The sequence below is a fragment of the Aquarana catesbeiana genome, linkage group LG02 (genome assembly GCF_042186555.1).
Source record: "Aquarana catesbeiana isolate 2022-GZ linkage group LG02, ASM4218655v1, whole genome shotgun sequence".
NCBI lineage: Eukaryota > Metazoa > Chordata > Amphibia > Anura > Ranidae > Aquarana > Aquarana catesbeiana.
Window position 1 is genome coordinate 37470269 of NC_133325.1, and position 18375 is coordinate 37488643.

Consider the following 18375-nt stretch of genomic DNA (forward strand, 5'->3'; position numbering starts at 1 on the left):
AAGTAATTCATTAAACTGCAGTGGCATTACTATAGGCAAGTCCACCCTAAAGTGATTATAGATGGAGCCTGGTGTAGAGTTGCCACCTCATCCCTTTAAACCCGAACACCTTTGAATTACACAGGTTCTGAGGCTAATTAAATGCAGATAAGGCACCAAGTGAGTTTAATGACCACCTTAATCAGCCACAGAAGCTGTGTAATTAATATGTTTTTGGGTTTAAAGGGATGAGGTGGCAACCATAGCCTGGTGGCCTATGCCAGCAAACCCCTGGTTCCGTGTATGTCTTGGATACCCCAAGAGTGAGACCTCCTTGCCGTAGTTTCTACTCCATTCTTGTCAACCTGGAGTTTTTAGTGTTTCTGCCCACCTTTGTGTGTTCGTATTCTCCATAATATAAAAATAAAAATTCTGGCAGGGATGAAGGGATCACCTTGCCCCTCGGACTCAATGCGGAGATCTTATCATCTCACCAATAGAGTCCCCATGAGATAGAGTCTACCAAAGACTTTTAGGTAAACTGGTTTCAGAGAATAGAAAGAGCCCTCAGGAAATGTAGAGTCCCCATAGTCCCTGCCAGTGTCACCCTGACACCACAGGACCAGTTTATGGTGGAAGCCAATAAATCCACCAGTGTGTTTTTGGATTGTGGGAGGAAACCAGATCACCTGGAACAAACCAGTGCAAACCATGTTAGTGGGAACTCCCCCTCATGCCATACCTGCAGTCTGACTTTGGCGGTGTCTAGGGGGAAGGTGACCAGATCCGCTATACAGGCCGCTGTGCCAGCACCGAAAAACTTCACCATGAGGGTGGGGGGAACCTCAGAAGGTTTCAGTCCGACCATGTTTTATTGACTCACCGGTCAAGAAAGACGTCACTTCTTAACTGGTCACCTAAAAGTAATAAAGGCCGTATTAAAGAGGAGACAAGGCAAATCAAACAATGAACTAATGTTCTAGGAAATGTTACAGTACTAAAGTCAGATGGTGCAAGCAATTTTGCTTTATCTGAGTTTTTTTATCATTAGAGCTCACATGTGTGCTTGTGGGTGTCACTGCAGTCTGCATACAAACATGGCTCAGCAATTGGTGTTATCAGATCACTGGTAGTATATTGATGCCAAACAGTGGACCAGCCTGCTGTACTATAGCGATACCTGAAGGTGCCCTAAACCTAAAGGAATAACCTTTACTTTTGTTAGGACTGTTCCTTTAAAGTAGAACTAGCGTTAGTGTAAACTTAACATGAAGAAATATACCTAAGTAATATGTAAGTTCCATGTATTTATAACCTCTTACAGAGATCACAGTACACCTCCTGACAATGCCTTCATCTCTTTTTCTCTTCAGAAGGAAGCAGCCATCTTTGCTCAGACATCATCCAGGGTCACCATCTACTTACTAATGTGGGGTGCTGGCTCAGGGAGGACACAGTCCTTGGGCCTATGTAGGTATTGGCTGTGTACTGATTTCTTGGAGGCCAACAATCAGGATACCCATTTCTAATGCCCCGTACACACGGTCGGATTTTCCGATGGAAAATGTGTGATAGGACCTTGTTGTCGGAAATTCCGACCGTGTGTAGGCTCCATCACACTTTTTCCATCGGAATTTCCGACACACAAAGTTTGAGAGCAGGCTATAAAATTCCGATCATGTGTACACAAATCCGACGCACAAGGTGCCACGCATGCTCAGAATAAATTAAGAGAGTAAAGCTTTTGGCTACTGCCCCGTTTATAGTCCCGACGTACGTGTTTTATGTCACCACGTTCAGAACGATCGGATTTTCCGACAACTTTGTGTGACCGTGTGTATGCAAGACAAGTTTGAGCCAACATCCGTCGGAAAAAATCCATGGATTTTGTTGTCGGAATGTCCGATCAATGTCCGACCGTGTGTACAGGGCATAAGACCCGATTTGTTAGTGTATCAATTTCTAGGATCCCCACTATCTGCTTGATTTCTGGGATCCCCCACTATCAGTGTATGGAATTCTGGGCCCCCCAATGTCAGTGTACCGAATTATGGGACCTCCACTATCAGCTTACCGATCTCTGGGAGCCCCACTATCTGTGTAGTGATTTATTGGACCCCCACTATCAGTATACCAATTTCTAGGACCCCAACTGTAATTGTATCAATTACTGGGACCCCCACTATCTGTATTCCGATTTCTAAGACTCTAGTCTACCAATATCTAGGAACCCCGCTATCTGTGTACGAATTTCTGAGACTACATTATCAGTGTAATGTGTATAAAATGGTGCGCTTGTTCAATTAGCTATAACCCAGTAAATATTTGTACCACCCTGGTGTTTAGGCAGGGTTGCTCCTAAATTTACCTGGCAGGTGCAGTTACCTTGGCTCGTTGTTAGGGATCAATTGAGTTCACTCTAAGTCTGGAATTGCTGCACTTCTCTCTTTTGCTGCTAGGTGGCTGGGTACCTGGTGACATTAGATAAGACAAGGGCAAAGCAAGGACAGATTAGGAGTATATGGGGTATCTCAGCCAATGGGCAGGGTTTTTTTTTTAAATCCATTGGCCTGCTGGGAGAACCTATACATTTAGGTGGGGTCAGGTAATCAGTGTTCTGTGCCACCTGGATGGCTGTCTGGGTGGATGTGTGTTGTACTGCCCAGGCTGCTAGGCCGGAGTTTGGGCCTATCCTGGGTACATCTGACTGCTAGACTTTCTGAGGGCCTATCTAGAAGCAAAAAAGCAGCGTAGGGTTGGGATTGTGGCTTGCAGTCCAACCAAAAGTGATGTTTCTGCCGGCAGGAGAACCTGTCGTGGTCAGAGGTAGAAGGGAAGCTGTTGCCACTAAGGGACCATCCACCTTGTTACCAGGGACCACTGTGAGTAGCTGAAGCAAGTACCAGAGCAGTATTCTCACCAACCGGAGACGGTGAAGAATCGGGAAACTTCAGCAGGTGTCAAGCCAGGTACCCAGCCAGCGGAGGTGATGCTTGCAGAGCAGCCTTGTGTGTCAAGCCAGGGACCGAGCAGGCCAGGGGTGATGCTTGAGAAGTAGCTGGAATGTTATGCTAGGGACCCAGCAGAGAAGCGGGGGGGGGGGGGGGGTGACACTTGAGGAAGATACTAGAGTGAAGATTGGAAGAGCTTAAGGGATTCAGTGGCAGTGAATCAGCAAGTCTAGAGAGAGAGACTGGGAGCTCAGTGGGTTGAGAATCTACAAGAAGTGACTGTATAAAAGTACAGGAGTTCGTTACAACTTGTGTTAGGAACTGTTCTAAGACTGTTGCCATAGGAGACAGCATTTAGCTGTGGTGTCTTGCTGGATGCCTTTCCCTGCATGGCTGTTTACCTATAGAAGTCTCGGAGTCTGCCAATTAACATTGCAACTACTAAGGGTGTCCTGGCCCTAAACCCTCTCTCCCACAGTTCTGTTCAAGAGAAATAAAATCTCTTTGCATTCAAGAAGTGTCTGGCACCCATGAATCTATCTTGCATTACACCAACTAATGCCTTACAACTCACGCTATACAGAAGGATGTCAGCAGCTCTTGGCCCTGGAGGTTCTCATTAGACTGAAGGGAACTTGCTACATATTGAACAAAGATTAATAAACATAGGGAATTAAAAAAAATAAAAATAAAAAATTCAAGTGAAAAAGGAAAAAACCAAGTGAAATAAGTATATATAGTTGAGTACATATAAAAAGTCCAAGTGCAAAAAACATATGAATAAATATATGATGAATGCTCAGTCCATATCTTAGTTGAAGAGAGAAGATGTATCCAGTGAAGCAAGACATCAAACAGCAACCGCCGCCAACAATGAATAAATTGGCCGCTCACTTCCAGGAATGACCAAAAGGTCAGACAACGCTAAAGATCTTAATGGATAGCTGCTAAGGTCCCCACTGTACAGGCTCCAATACGTCTGCATAAACACTCCAATAACGTGCCTCTTGAACGAACGTCACTCAGAGAGAGCATAAACACCCATAGCGCAATATTGCCAGTAAAATATAACAAAATGTATTCAATAACTGCCTACATACAGTTTGGCCACATCTGCAGTATCAATAAGGATAGGAACACTATCGCCTTCTCACCACACTTCGTACTCCGTGGACACCAGAAATGACGCCACAAAGCTCCACCCGACGCGTTGAGTCACTGGTCACTTGACTTCTTCAGGGATAGGCCTGTGAGGCAACGCGTCGGTTGGAGCCTTGTGACGTCATTTCCGATGTCCACGGAGTACGGAAGTGTGGTGAGGAGGGGATTGTGTTCCTATTCTTACTGGTACTGCGGATGTGACCAAACTATATGTAAGCAGTTATTGAATACATTTTGTTATAGGACCCAACTGTCATTGTAATAACTACTTGAGCCCCCACAATCTGTGTACCAATTTCTGGGACCCTACTATCAAGTGCCCTGATTTCTGGGAGCCCCACCATAAGTAAACCTATTTTTATTTTTATTACCCCAACTGTCAGTGTATCGATTACTGGGACCCCAACTATTTGTGTGCTGATTTTTGAGACCCCCATTATCTGTGTATTGATTTCTCTGATTCCCATTATCTGTGTATTGATTTCTGGGCCCCCAACAGTCAGTATTGCTTTGTTCTGAGACAAGATGAAGAATCCTGCTGAACAAGTATCATTTCTATAGAATTTTGAAACCCTCAAGGTTGTCCTGTGAGACCCCTGAACAGATATCTTCATAGTCAGGTTTCCTCATCTTATCTCAGTGACAGGTGAAGTGAGAGCAGGCAGGATTTGGGTGAAGGGTCAGACTTGTTGACTTGATGAATGCATGCCAAAAGCCGTGAAATGTGACCTACATCAGGTATGCTGAACCACTGAGGAACGGGGTGAGGCACCACAAGCGAGAAATGAGATCCATCACCATTATCCTGCCAAGTCAGAGTTTGGAGTCATGTCCTGTCCTGACCCCGCCAACCACATGGGCACCACTGAAACGCTTAGCGTCACTCATTCTATTAAAGGGTCTTTAATGTCAGCATTCGGTGGATGCCAGAGAATAAAACTACATAGTTGGGACAAGGTCCATTAGCACCCAAGGTGAAAAGTGACCTTTCCCATGAGTTGGGAGCTACTACAGCAGAATCATTTGAAGGTCCTGCCCTTCTTGTGCCCCCCTCCTGCTGAAGCACCCAAGGTTGATACTTCTTCTGACTATCTCTTTGCCCAGCCTGCACCCACTAGATTCTTATGCCTCTCAGGGAGAGTTGAAATATCTGCTCTTCTCTTCCTGGAGTTGCACAGCTGCCATGGCCCTAATAAAAGCACCCCACCCTCTACAGTTAATGCAGAACATGAATGGAGAACAGGAGCACCCCAAGGTGGACAGAAGCACCGAAAAACCCAAGATGAACAGGAACAAGGCCTGGCAGGGAGTCCTCAAAGCTGATCTCCCAAAGAGATATAATGAGCCATCAGGCAAGTCGGCCCACTAAACTCTGTGAATGTATAAATGCCAACGGTCCTGGATTTGCCAAGGCAGTCTCACATCTTAGCCCTCAGTTCTGCAGATGCTGTGTCCCTGGCAATGTCCTGGGATCACAGCATAAACCTTATTTGAGTCAATGAAGACATCTGAGCCATGAGTGGGTGGGCTCTGCATATTTTGAGACAGGGTCTGGTTGGGACCAACCTATAAAGTGAGCGTGATTATGGTATACCCACCGAAAAGGTGGGTGAACGATATGTGGACTTTGGGCAAGGTGAACAGTGTCCGTGTATCTGGCACCATAATATTTGTAAGTATGCCAATGGTATGTCTTCTTAAAAAAAGAGACATTGGAATGGTGGTTTGAAGATAATCACTTCACACAGAGATTGACATGAACAAAAGATGGCGCACAACCGCTAGACTGCAGCAACTCCAGGGGACTATGCGATCGAAATCTAGGATTGGCAGCACAATACAGGACAATGGCTTTATATACTGTGTAGTGCTGGACGTTATGTCATTCCTCATGTAAATATCTGTCTAGAACACGCGCAGCCTCTACATAAACACGATTTGCCTTGTACACAAATTATTCATATCCAACACCTTTCTAATAATATCAACAAGCAGCCTCATGCAAAGCAGCCCCGTCTGTCAAACTGTCAAACACAGGTCTCCACTCCATAAGGCTTACAACCAATGGACAGAGTGCAGTCATGCTCAGTGATGCCCACTTCCTGTACTGGTGACCACACAGGAAGTGAAGGTAAATCTCCCCAACAGCGACACAGAAAGCAATTAAAACCCGATCATACATTAGGATACATTACATTGTACATGTACATGATATAATAGACTATATAACATGACCTATGCCTTTCACTCCCTTCATCTATTATTCTCAGCTATTTTAAAGATGAAGTTTATTCTTCATATATTTTGCTTTCCTTGGTGCCTTCCTTTCCCTTCATGAACATTGTTATATAATATTACATTCCTTTCTGTATTTAGCTCATTTAAATCCCACAGCGGGCAGACTTGAATCTCCCGAGGCATAAACATCGTCAAACCTTCTGTGAGCACAGAACAATGACTAATGAAAGGATGCACTGCTCTCATGTATGCTGGTTTGTAAGAGCTTTGAATGTCATGATTTCTTTAGGAGGAATCTTGTATGACGAGTACATAGTACATAGCATTAGTTCACATAAATGATAAAGTTAGATGGGTTTTGAAGCTGCAATTCCCAATTAGCCTGAGGGTCACCATACATGTTACAATCTGACCGTACAATCAACTTTAGATTTACCAAAATGATGTAATATGAGGACCTCCGAATGTATTCAATCAATCTGTATCCCAATCAGGCAGGTCCTTACACTATGTAGTGGAATGCAGAATACAGATCTTTCTGGGGCATCTATACCAAGGGGCCGGGGAATGCTGATCTCTCTGGGACATCTATACCAAGGGGCCGGGGAATGCAGATCTCTCTGGGACATCTATACCAAGGGGCCGGGGAATGCAGATCTCTCTGGGACATCTATACCAAGGGGCCGGGGAATGCAGATCTCTCTGGGACATCTATACCAAGGGGCCGGGGAATACAGATCTCTCTGGGGCATCTATACCAAGGGGCCGGGGAATACTGATCTCCCTGGGGCATCTATATCAAGGGGCCTGGGGAATACTGATCTCCCTGGGGCCTCTATATCAAGGGGCCAGGGAATACAGATCTCTCTGGGACATCTATACCAAGGGGCCGGGGAATACTGATCTCCCTGGGGCATCTATATCAAGGGGCCTGGGGAATACTGATCTCCCTGGGGCCTCTATATCAAGGGGCCAGGGAATACAGATCTCTCCAGAGCATCTATACCAAGGGGCCGGGGAATAAAGATATCACCGGGGCATCTATACCAAGGGGCCGGGGAACACTGATCTCCCCAAAGCATCTATACCAAGGGGCCGGGGAATACAGATCTCTCTGGGTCATCTATACCAAGGGGCTGGGGAATGCTGATCTCCCCGGGGCATCTATACCAAGGGGCCGGGGAATGCAGATCTCTCTCGGGCATCTATATCAAGGGGCCATGGAATGCAAATCCCCTCAGGGAATCTATACCAAAGCGCCGGGGAATACAGAGCTCCCAGGGGCATCTATACCAAAGGGCCAGGGAATGCAAATATCCCCAGGGAATCTATACCAAAAGGCCAGGGAATGCAGATATCCCTGGGGTATCTATACCAAGGGGCTGGGGAATGCTGATCTCCCCAGGGCATCTATACCAAGGGGCGGGGAATGCAGATCTCTCTGGGACATCTATACCAAGGGGCCGGGGAATACAGATCTCTCTGGGGCATCTATACCAAGGGGTCGGGGAATACAGATCTCTCTGGGTCATCTATACCAAGGGGCCGGGGAATACAGATCTCTCTGGGACATCTATACCAAGGGGTCGGGGAATACAGATCTCTCTGGGACATCTATACCAAGGGGCCGGGAAATGCAGATCTCTCTGGGACATCTATACCAAGGGGCCGGGGAATGCAGATCTCTCTGGGACATCTATACCAAGGGGCCGGGGAATGCAGATCTCTCTGGGACATCTATACCAAGGGGCCGGGGAATACTGATCTCCCTGGGGCATCTATATCAAGGGGCCGGGGAATACTGATCTCCCTGGGGCATCTATATCAAGGGGCCAGGGAATACAGCTCTCTCCAGAGCATCTATACCAAGGGGCCGGGGAATAAAGATATCACCGGGGCATCTATACCAAGGGGCCGGGGAACACTGATCTCCCCAAAGCATCTATACCAAGGGGCCGGGGAATACAGATCTCTCTGGGTCATCTATACCAAGGGGCTGGGGAATGCTGATCTCCCCGGGGCATCTATACCAAGGGGCCGGGGAATGCAGATCTCTCTGGGGCATCTATACCAAGGGGCCATGGAATGCAAATCCCCTCAGGGAATCTATACCAAAGCGCCGGGGAATACAGAGCTCCCAGGGGCATCTATACCAAAGGGCCAGGGAATGCAAATATCCCCAGGGAATCTATACCAAAAGGCCAGGGAATGCAGATATCCCTGGGGTATCTATACCAAGGGGCTGGGGAATGCTGATCTCCCCAGGGCATCTATACCAAGGGGCCGGGGAATACTGATCTCCCTGGGGCATCTATACCAAGGGGCCGGGGAATAAAGATATCACCGGGGCATCTATACCAAGGGGCCGGGGAACACTGATCTCCCCAAAGCATCTATACCAAGGGGCCGGGGAATACAGATCTCCCCGGGGCATAAATACCAAGGGGCTGGGGAATACAGATCACCCCAAGGCATCTATACCAAGGGGCCGGGAAATACTGATCTCCCCGGAGCATCTATACCAGGGGGCTGGGGAATACTGATCTCCCCGGGGCATCTATACCAAGGGGCCAGTGAATACTGATCTCCCCAGAGCATCTATACCAAGAGACCGGGGAATACAGATTTCCCTGGGTCATCTATACCAAGGGGCCGGGGAATACAGATCTCCCCGGAGAGATCTATACCAAGGGGCCGGGGAATACAGATCTAACCAGAGAGATCTATACCAAGGGGCCGGGGAATACAGATCTAACTGGAGAGATCTATACCAAGGGGCCGGGGAATACTGATCTCCCCAGGGCATCTATACCAAGGGGCCGGGGAATACTGATCTCCCCAGAAAGGTGTATACCAAGGGGCCGGGGAATGCAGTTATCCTAGGGAATCTATACCAAGGGGCAGGGAATTGCAGATAACATAGCCGAAAGGCATTTATAGAGCAGTGAATGTGACTTTCACCAAACATTGTTTAGTGAATCTGCAGTGAATGTTTGGTGAATGTTTGATAAATACACCCCCAGGTGTTAGTACAAAGACTGACCTGTGGTGCTGATTCCTAGACCCCCCCTGTGTCCTCGCAGGTATAATTCCAAGACATGGGGCCCCATCCAATGCTAACGAACAGCGGCGGCCCCTCAGTATTTATACCCTGATCACAGCACCCTGATCTAGTTACAGAAAACACGGGTCATCTGACAGCCTGAGAACTCCTTCCACATGTCACTAGTGTACATTTCCCAGAGAGAGAGGCAGCAGGCGGAGAACAGGGCCACCGTCACTGTGACCCTGCTGGTGTGAAATGGGGTCACCTCTGACACCCTGAAGAGGGTGACACTAGGGGGAGTCCTCTATCACACAAAAGTCTTAAGGATAAGCAAAACCTGGAACTTCCACTTCACTGAAATGTTGCCAAAATTAGGAACATTTGAGGAAATTCATTGCATTGTATTTCAGATCTTTTAATCATTGAGGCTCAACATAACATGTGGGTGTTACCTAGAGTGGTCTGCATGCAAATACAGCCTGCAGGGCTGCTCTTAGAAATCACAGGGGGCCCCATACAGCCTACCTGACAGGGCCCCCCTCCCACGACCAAAAGTGACATTTATCAGCCCCTTTCTCTGCAGCCTCAGCTGCACAGGTATATGGATAGGAAGAACTTTGAGGTTTTTCTGCAAACTGAAGTATAGTAAACAGTTTACCATGCATCAGTGGTGAATGGACACAGGAGTGATTGGCACCGATCGCTCACAGTGTTCATTCAGGAAATTACATATTTACCGACCCCTTCCCCCCACTCTCCAGCCCGAAACATCCCCCTGTATGTACACAGCTGCTGCTGATGGAAGAACAGGGAAGCCGGCAGTACTGTGGGGGTGGGCGGGGGGGGGGGCACACAGGGGGGGCCAAGACAGCAATTGGAAGGGGCACATGTGCTAAAACCAATCCCCTGAAGTGCAGCCAGAGTGAGGGAGAGGGGGAGAAGCAGCGCTGCAGGGGGAGGCAGAAGAGGATCAGTGTCTGTTGTACTGCCGGCCCTCCTGCTCAGCAGGTACCTGTATGGCTGCCACCTCATCCCTTTAAACCCGAACACATATTAATTCTGTGGCTGATTAAGGTGGTAATTAAACTCACTCGGTGCCTTATCTGCATTTAATTAACCTCAGAACCTGTCTAATTCACGTGTGTGCGGGTTTCAAGGGATGAGGTGGCAACTCTAGGTGCCAGGGCCCCCCTTTTGAACGGATGGGGCCCCGGGCCCAGTACAGAAGGGCTGGCTGTACTGCCTTATCAGCGGCCCTGATGGCCTGCCTAGGAACACTCACTCTAGACCAGGGATTTCGAGGGACTGTCCGGGATTTGGAGGGACTGTCCGGGATTTCGAGGGACTGTCCGGGATTTGGAGGGACTGTCCCTGATTTGGAGCAATGTCCCTCATTCCTCCTCATTTGCCCCTCATTTTGGTCTAAACCATATAGTTGTATATAAAATGCACTTTTTATCTTTCAAAAAGTGTTTCCCAGAGCTAAACCTTTCCTCCAATTTCTAAATTGCTGCTTTTGTAAATTTTAAAAGCCAATATAAAGGAATAGTAGTGGTAAAAAAGGCACTTGTGGATTTAATTAACCTATTTTTGGGGTTAATTCTCCTTTAAGGGGGTGTGGCAGGGGGCATGTCCTATGCCTACATACATTTGCTAGTAGGTGTCCCTCATTCCCATCTCAAAATGTTGGGAGGTATGAGTAACACCCACCCATCAAGGAATTTTGATATTCACATAACCCCTCCCAAGTGCCATCCCACTGCTTGCATCAGGACTGAAAGCTTGAGAGCATAGCTCCCAACTGTCCCTGATTTCGAGGGACTGTCCCTGATTTGGAGCAATGTCCCTCCGTCCCTCATTCCTCCTCATTTGTCCCTCATTCCGGTCTGATCTCTATAGTTGTATATAAAATGCACTTTTTATCTATCAAAAAGTGTTTTCCAGCACTAAACCTTTCATCTGATTTCTAAATTGCTGCATTTGTAAATTCCAAATGCCAATATAAAGGAATAGTAGTGGTAAAAAAAAAGCACTTGTGAGTTCAACCAATCTTGTTTTTTTGTACAATTCTCCTTTAAGGGGGAGTGGCAAGGGGTGTGTCCTACGCGTGCATACTTTTGCTGATAGGTGTCCCTCATTCCCATCTCAAAAAGTTGGGAGGTATGCGAGCGTACTGAGGCAGGGTGCTGTGATGTTGTCAGGAAGCTATGTGCAATGCATTGCCGGCCCCTCCCACCAGCCATGAGCTGCCTGGTTTGCATAAAGAAGCACAGAGACCCAGTGAGGAAATCACTATGTCTAATATAAGGTATGCAATGAAAACAGAGAGTTTTCATAAAATAATGTTGGGGGTCCCAGGGATATTTATTTACGACTACAATTAGGATTGCCACCTGTCCCGGGATTCACCCGCACAGTCCGGGCTTTGAATGGCGTGTCCGGGTTTCTGCCCCCCCTGAAACCTGGACACATTATTTAGACAGGGATGTGGCTCAGAACTGGGCCTGACAGGAGGGCGAGGGGGCACTATGTGCGCCGCATTACCATTCTCTTCGGAGGGCCCAAAGGTGCCCCAGGTCTGTTATCCTATAGTACAGCCTTTCTCAACCTTTTCAACACAGAGGAACCCTTGAAATAGTTCTCCGGTCTCGGGGAACCCCTGCTAAAAATTAGAAATCTACAATTCATGATACATTAGTGTGAAGGTCAGTGGCAGTGGCGTCGCTAAGGGGTGGCTTTTGGGGCTATAGCCCAGAATCTGGGGCCCATAGCCCCGAGTCTCTGCAGGGGTCCCCAAGGGGAGGGGAGGCTCTCTGGGGACCTTGATATAAGTGGGGGGGCTCTCTGGGGACCCTGATTTAGAGGGAGGCTCTCTGGAGACCCCGATTTAAGGGGGAGGCTCTATGGGGACCCTAATGTAAGGGGGGCTCTCTGGGGACCCTGATTTAGGGGGAGGCTCTCTGGAGACCCTGATTTAAGGGGGAGGCTCTATGGGGACCCTAATGTAAGGGGGGCTCTCTGGGGACCCTGATTTAAGGGGGAGGCTCTCTGGGGACCCTAATGTAAGGGGGGCTCTCTGGGGACCCTGATTTAAGGGGGAGGCTCTCTGGGGACCCTAATGTAAGGGGGGCTCTCTGGGGACCCTGATTTAAGGGGGAGGTTCTATGGGGACCCTAATGTAAGGGAGGCTCTCTGGGGACCCTGACTTAAGGGGGAGGCTCTCTGGGGACCCTAATGTAAGGGGGGATCTCTGGGGACCCTGATTTAAGGGGGAGGCTCCCTGGGGACCCTAATGTAAGGGGGGCTCTCTGGGGACCCTGATTTAAGGGGGAGGTTCTATGGGGACCCTAATGTAAGGGAGGCTCTCTGGGGACCCTGACTTAAGGGGGAGGCTCTCTGGGGACCCTAATGTAAGGGGGGATCTCTGGGGACCCTGATGCAAGGGGAAGGCTCTCTCTCTGGGGACACTGATGCAAGGGGGGGCTCTCTGGGGATATATACACACACACACATGCGTATATTATATACATGTATATACATGTGTATGCCCGCCCAAGCGTATGACTTTCTTTACTACGCTGCTATGGGCTCTAGCCCCAGATCATTTGTAGACCTAGCAACGCCCCTGGTCATTGGAAAGAATGGTCCTTACACTTGTGGTCATTGGGAAGAATTACCTCCTTACAGATAGCTAAAAAGATCAATGGGATCTTTGGAACAGTGGGAACTTATCTGAGAGGCAGAAATTGCCCAATGCTGAAGGAACCCCTAGCAACCTCTGGAGGAACCCTAGAGTTCCACGGAAACCTGGTTGAGAATCACTGCTATAGTATATAGTAAAAAAAAGAAGAAAAAAAAAAGAAAACAATTGCTGTGTGTCGCTAAAGTGTTTGGGTTTGGCTTGAAGAAAAAGTGTTAACCCTATCTACAATACTGGGTGGGATTGGGTTTTACATCTTTTGCTTTTATAACACGTCCACAAGCACGATGGAATGGTGGATCTCAGTATCTACAGGAGAAAAGCAGGTCAGAATCTGTCCATTTCTTGCACAGCCGCCCCTCTCTCAGCCAACCGGGACGTTCCCCTTTAAGATTCCAGTGTGGTCTGGAAGGGGTTACCCAGGAATGGAAAGAGAAGACTTTCCGGCTGCGTCAGCTGCTCTTCCCTCCCAGAATAGCGCTGCAAACTGGATGCTTATCTCGCTTTTCAAGTCCTGTGATTGGCCGGTTGGAGATGCTTCAGCCAATGGGAGGCGGGGGGCTGGTGGAGGGCCCGCCTGCTGTAACATTATGTCCAGAGACATAACGAGTTGTTTACAGGAGGGGTGATGCCAGCTGTGAATGAGGCTCCTTCTTCCCGTACATGATATTCCCGGAGCGCGGCGTCCACTCCGAGAACGCTCCATCGTTCCCTGACCCAGCCAACGCACATAACCACCTCTACACCCCGTCACCCAGACATAGGAAAACAGCATTTCTAAAGTCAATTACAATCTTATTATATCTGCAGATTCCGTAAAATAAACAACGGTTCTCCTGATCCATGTTCAGGCACTTCCTGTTATAGGGTGACAACGCTCTGTCCCCATCCCCCAATTGTACTCCCACGTTGTCATCCTGCACTTCTGGTGAGGAGACTACAAACAAAACTATTTCCTGGTGATCCCGCCATGAAGGTCCTTGTTCAGGCACTTCCTGTTACAGCATAGCCCCCAACTGTCCCTGATTTGGAGCAATGTCCCTCTGTCCCACATTCCTCCTCATTTGTCCCTCATTCTGGTCTAATCTATATAGATGTATATATAATGCACTTTTATCTATCAAAAAGTGTTTTCCAGCGCTAAACCTTTCATCTGATTTCTAGATTGCTGCATTTGTAAATTCCAAAAGCCAATATAAAGGAATAGTAGTAGTAAAAAAAAAGCACTTTTTGGTTTAACCAAACTTGTTTTTTGTACAATTCTCCTTTAAGGAGGGCGTGGCAAGGGGTGTGTCCTATGCCTGCATACTTTTGCTGATAGGTGTCCCTCATTCCCATCTCAAAAAGTTGGGAGGTATGTTAGAGGGTGACAACACTCAGCCCATTTCTCCCAATGTGCTTCTGTGTTGTCACCATGTCTCTGGTGGATAGACTACAATCAAAATTATTCCCCGGTAATCCTGAAATCAAGGCACTTCCTGTTGCAGGACGACAACGCTCTGTCCTGTCTCCCAGTTGTGCTACCGTGTTGTCACCCTGCCGGTGGTGGAGAGTCTACAATCAAAATTATTCCCTGGAGATCCCACCATTGAGGTCCTTGTTCAGGCGCTTCCTGTTATAGGGTGACAACGCTCTGTCCCCATCCCCCAATTGTACTCCCACGTTGTCATCCTGCACTTCTGGTGAGGAGACTACAAACAAAACTATTTCCTGGTGATCCCGCCATGAAGGTCCTTGTTCAGGCACTTCCTGTTACAGCATAGCCCCCAACTGTCCCTGATTTGGAGCAATGTCCCTCTGTCCCACATTCCTCCTCATTTGTCCCTCATTCTGGTCTAATCTATATAGATGTATATATAATGCACTTTTTATCTATCAAAAAGTGTTTTCCAGCGCTAAACCTTTCATCTGATTTCTAGATTGCTGCATTTGTAAATTCCAAAAACCAATATAAAGGAATAGTAGTAGTAAAAAAAAAGCACTTTTTGGTTTAACCAAACTTGTTTTTTGTACAATTCTCCTTTAAGGAGGGCGTGGCAAGGGGTGTGTCCTATGCCTGCATACTTTTGCTGATAGGTGCCCCTCATTCCCATCTCAAAAAGTTGGGAGGTATGTTAGAGGGTGACAACACTCAGCCCATTTCTCCCAATGTGCTTCTGCGTTGTCACCATGTCTCTGGTGGATAGACTACAATCAAAATTATTCCCTGGTAATCCTGAAATCAAGGCACTTCCTGTTGCAGGACGACAACGCTCTGTCCTGTCTCCCAGTTGTGCTACCGTATTATCACCCTGCCGGTGGTGGAGAGTCTACAATCAAAATTATTCCCTGGAGATCCCACCATTGAGGTCCTTGTTCAGGCACTTCCTGTTACAGGGTGACAACGCTCTGCCTCTGACTCCCAATATGCTCCTGCGTTGTCCCCCTATCTCTGGTGGAGAGACTACAATCAAATAATTCCCTGGTGATCCTACCATTAAAGTCCTTGTTCTGGGACTTCTTGTTATAGGGTGACAACGCTCTGCCCCATCACCCAATATGCTCCTGCGTTGTCCCCCTATCTCTGGTGGAGAGACTAAAATCCAAATTATTCCCTGGTGATCCTGCCATTGAGGTCCTTGTTACGGCACTTCCGGTTACAGGGTGATGGCACTCGGCCCCTGTCTCCCAATAGTGCTCCTGCATTGTCCCCTATCTATGGTGGAGAGACTAAAATCAGAATTATTCTCTGGTGATCCTGCCATGTAGATCCTTGTTCAGGCACTTCCTGTTACAGGAGGACAATGCTCCGCCTCTGACTCCCAATATGCTCCAGAGTTGTCACCCTGTCTCTGGTGGAGAGAATACAATCCAAATTATTCCCTGGTGTTCCTGCCATGAAGATCCTTGTTCAGGTACTTCCTGTTATAGGGTGACAACGCTCTGCCGCTTTCTCCCAATAGTGCAACTGCGTTGTCCCCCTATTTCTGGTGGAGAGACTACAATCCGAATTACTCCCTGTGGATCCCATCATGAAGGTCCTTGTTCAGGCACTTCCTGTTATAGGGTGACCACAATCTATCCCTGTCACCTAAAAGTGCTTCAGTGTTGTCACCCTGCCAGTGGTGGGGAGACTACAATCAAAATTATTCCCTGGTGATCCCACCATTGAGGTCCTTGCTCAGGTACTTCCTGTTATAGGGTGACAACGTTCTGTCCCTGTCTCCCAATTGTGCTCCCATGTTGTCCCCCTATCTCTGGTAGAGAGACTGCAGTCTGGATTATTCCCTGTTGATCCTGCCACAAAGGTCCTTGTTCAGGTACTTTCTGATATAGGACATACCTCCCAACTTTCTGAGATGGGAATGAGGGACACCTATCAAGCAAAAGTATGCAGGCATAGGACACACCCCTTGTCACGCCCCCCTTAAAGGAGAATTGTACAAAAAAAACAAGATTGATTAAACCCACCAGTGCTTTTTTACCACTACTATTCCTTTATATTGGCTTTTGGAATTTAGAAATGCAGCAATTTAGAAATCAGATGAAAGGTACTGAAAAACACTTTTTGATAAATAAAAAGTGCATTTTATATACAACTATATAGATCAGACCAAAATGAGGGACAGATGAGGAGGAAAGAGGGACAGAGGGACATTGCTCCAAATCAGGGACAGTTGGGAGCTATGTATAGGGTGACAACGCTCTGCCCCTTTCTCCCAATTGTGCTCCCGCGTTGTCACCCTGTCTCTGGTGGAGAGGCTACAATCAAAATGATTCCCTGGCAAACCTGCCATTGAGGTCCTTGTTCAGGCACTTCCTGTTATAGGGTGACGACACTCCGTACACGTCTCACAATTGTGCTTCTGTGTTGTCACCCCGCCACTGGTGGAGAGACTACAATCTTATTTCCTGGTGATCCTGCCATGAAGGGCCTTGTTACATCACTTCCTGTTATAGGGTGACAACACTCTGTCTGTGTTTCCATATGGTGCTCTTGTGTTGTCACCCTGCCTTGTGCTCCCCCTGGTGGAGGCTACAAGCAGCCATGCCAATACACATTGCTCAGGTAAGATTGACTGTTGTCGCTGTCAGGAAGCCTGCAGGAAGTGAATGGAGAGGCTGGAGATAGAAGAAAGGATGAGGAAAAACAAGGGGAAAAAAAACATGGCAACTGTTTATTATACACAAGGCTTTAGCAGTTACAATGAAATCTATTTTAAAGTTGGCCATACACTATGCAATCAGATTGTACAATCTTTACCAGAACCATTATGATGGCAAACTTGCACAATCCCTTTAAATCCCTTTGCTTGGTATCCCATTGGGCAGCCATTTACAGTGGCCATACACGCTTCGATAAATGATCGATTTCCTTTCCCATCGATTTCTCCCAATAGGAATAATCGACCTGTAGACAACAACCTGTTTGATCGATATGCCATGCGCAGGAAATGGATTTCGATTGATAATTAGGGTACATTTGTAACTTACGGTGTCCATACACATTTTGATAAATGATCGATTTCTGTTCCAAACAATTTTTCTCAAAGGAAATATTAATGATTCCCATGGATAGTCAGGGTACGTTCGTAGCTTACGATCCTAAATCATCGATCACATCTCTGTTTCCACCATGTAATGTCATAATCTGATTAATCGAAATACAATTGTATTCAGGAACAAAAAGTATTTTAGGGCTGCCAATTAATGCAAAACAATCGTTAATATGACGCCCTGACCAATCAACTTATTGAATTGAAGCCAAACGAAACGGAGGTCTAAATCGATCAGAAGGGAATAATGGCTATTCGATTGTTTGCAGATTTGATAGTTGTTCTATCAAAAAAGAAAAAGAAAAATATATATAAATATATAATATTTAATACAATATAATAGATATATAAAAAATCAAAGCATGTCACCATTACACTACAAAGTTGATAGTACAGTGGGGGAAAAAAGTATTTGACCCCCCCTGCTGATTTTGTACGTTTTTCCCACTGACAAAGAAATGATCAGTCTATATTTTTAATGGTAGATTTATTTTAACAGTGAGAGACAGAATAACAACAAAAATATCCAGAAAATCGCATTTCAAAAAAATTATAAATTGATTTGCATTTTAATGAGTAAAATAAGTATTTGATCCCCTATCAATCAGCAAGATTTCTGGCTCCCAGGTGTTTTCTAAAAGGCAGTGCTCCTAATCTCAGCTTGTTACCTGTATAAAAGACACCTGTCCACAGAAGCAATCAATCAGATTCCAATCTCTCCACCATGGCCAAGACCAAAGAGCTGTCCAAGGATGTCAGGGACAA

At 46.9% G+C, this 18375-nt stretch overlaps 2 protein-coding genes across 2 annotated transcripts in view; both read right to left on the minus strand.

The window, feature by feature from the left end:
• The window catches only part of LOC141126805 (dicarboxylate carrier UCP2-like), a 29803-nt gene extending 20335 nt beyond the window's left edge, over window positions 1-9468 (minus strand). The window contains exons 1-2 of the mRNA XM_073612796.1: window positions 9373-9468; window positions 722-896 (exon numbers count right to left, since the gene is read on the minus strand). Coding sequence (XP_073468897.1) covers window positions 722-847 — 126 coding nt within the window. The 5' untranslated portion in view covers window positions 848-896; window positions 9373-9468. The remainder of the gene's footprint in view (window positions 1-721; window positions 897-9372) is intronic.
• A 7824-nt stretch (window positions 9469-17292) lies between these two features.
• The window catches only part of C2CD3 (C2 domain containing 3 centriole elongation regulator), a 191761-nt gene continuing 190678 nt past the window's right edge, over window positions 17293-18375 (minus strand). The window contains exon 33 of the mRNA XM_073612799.1: window positions 17293-17893. Coding sequence (XP_073468900.1) covers window positions 17762-17893 — 132 coding nt within the window. The 3' untranslated portion in view covers window positions 17293-17761. The remainder of the gene's footprint in view (window positions 17894-18375) is intronic.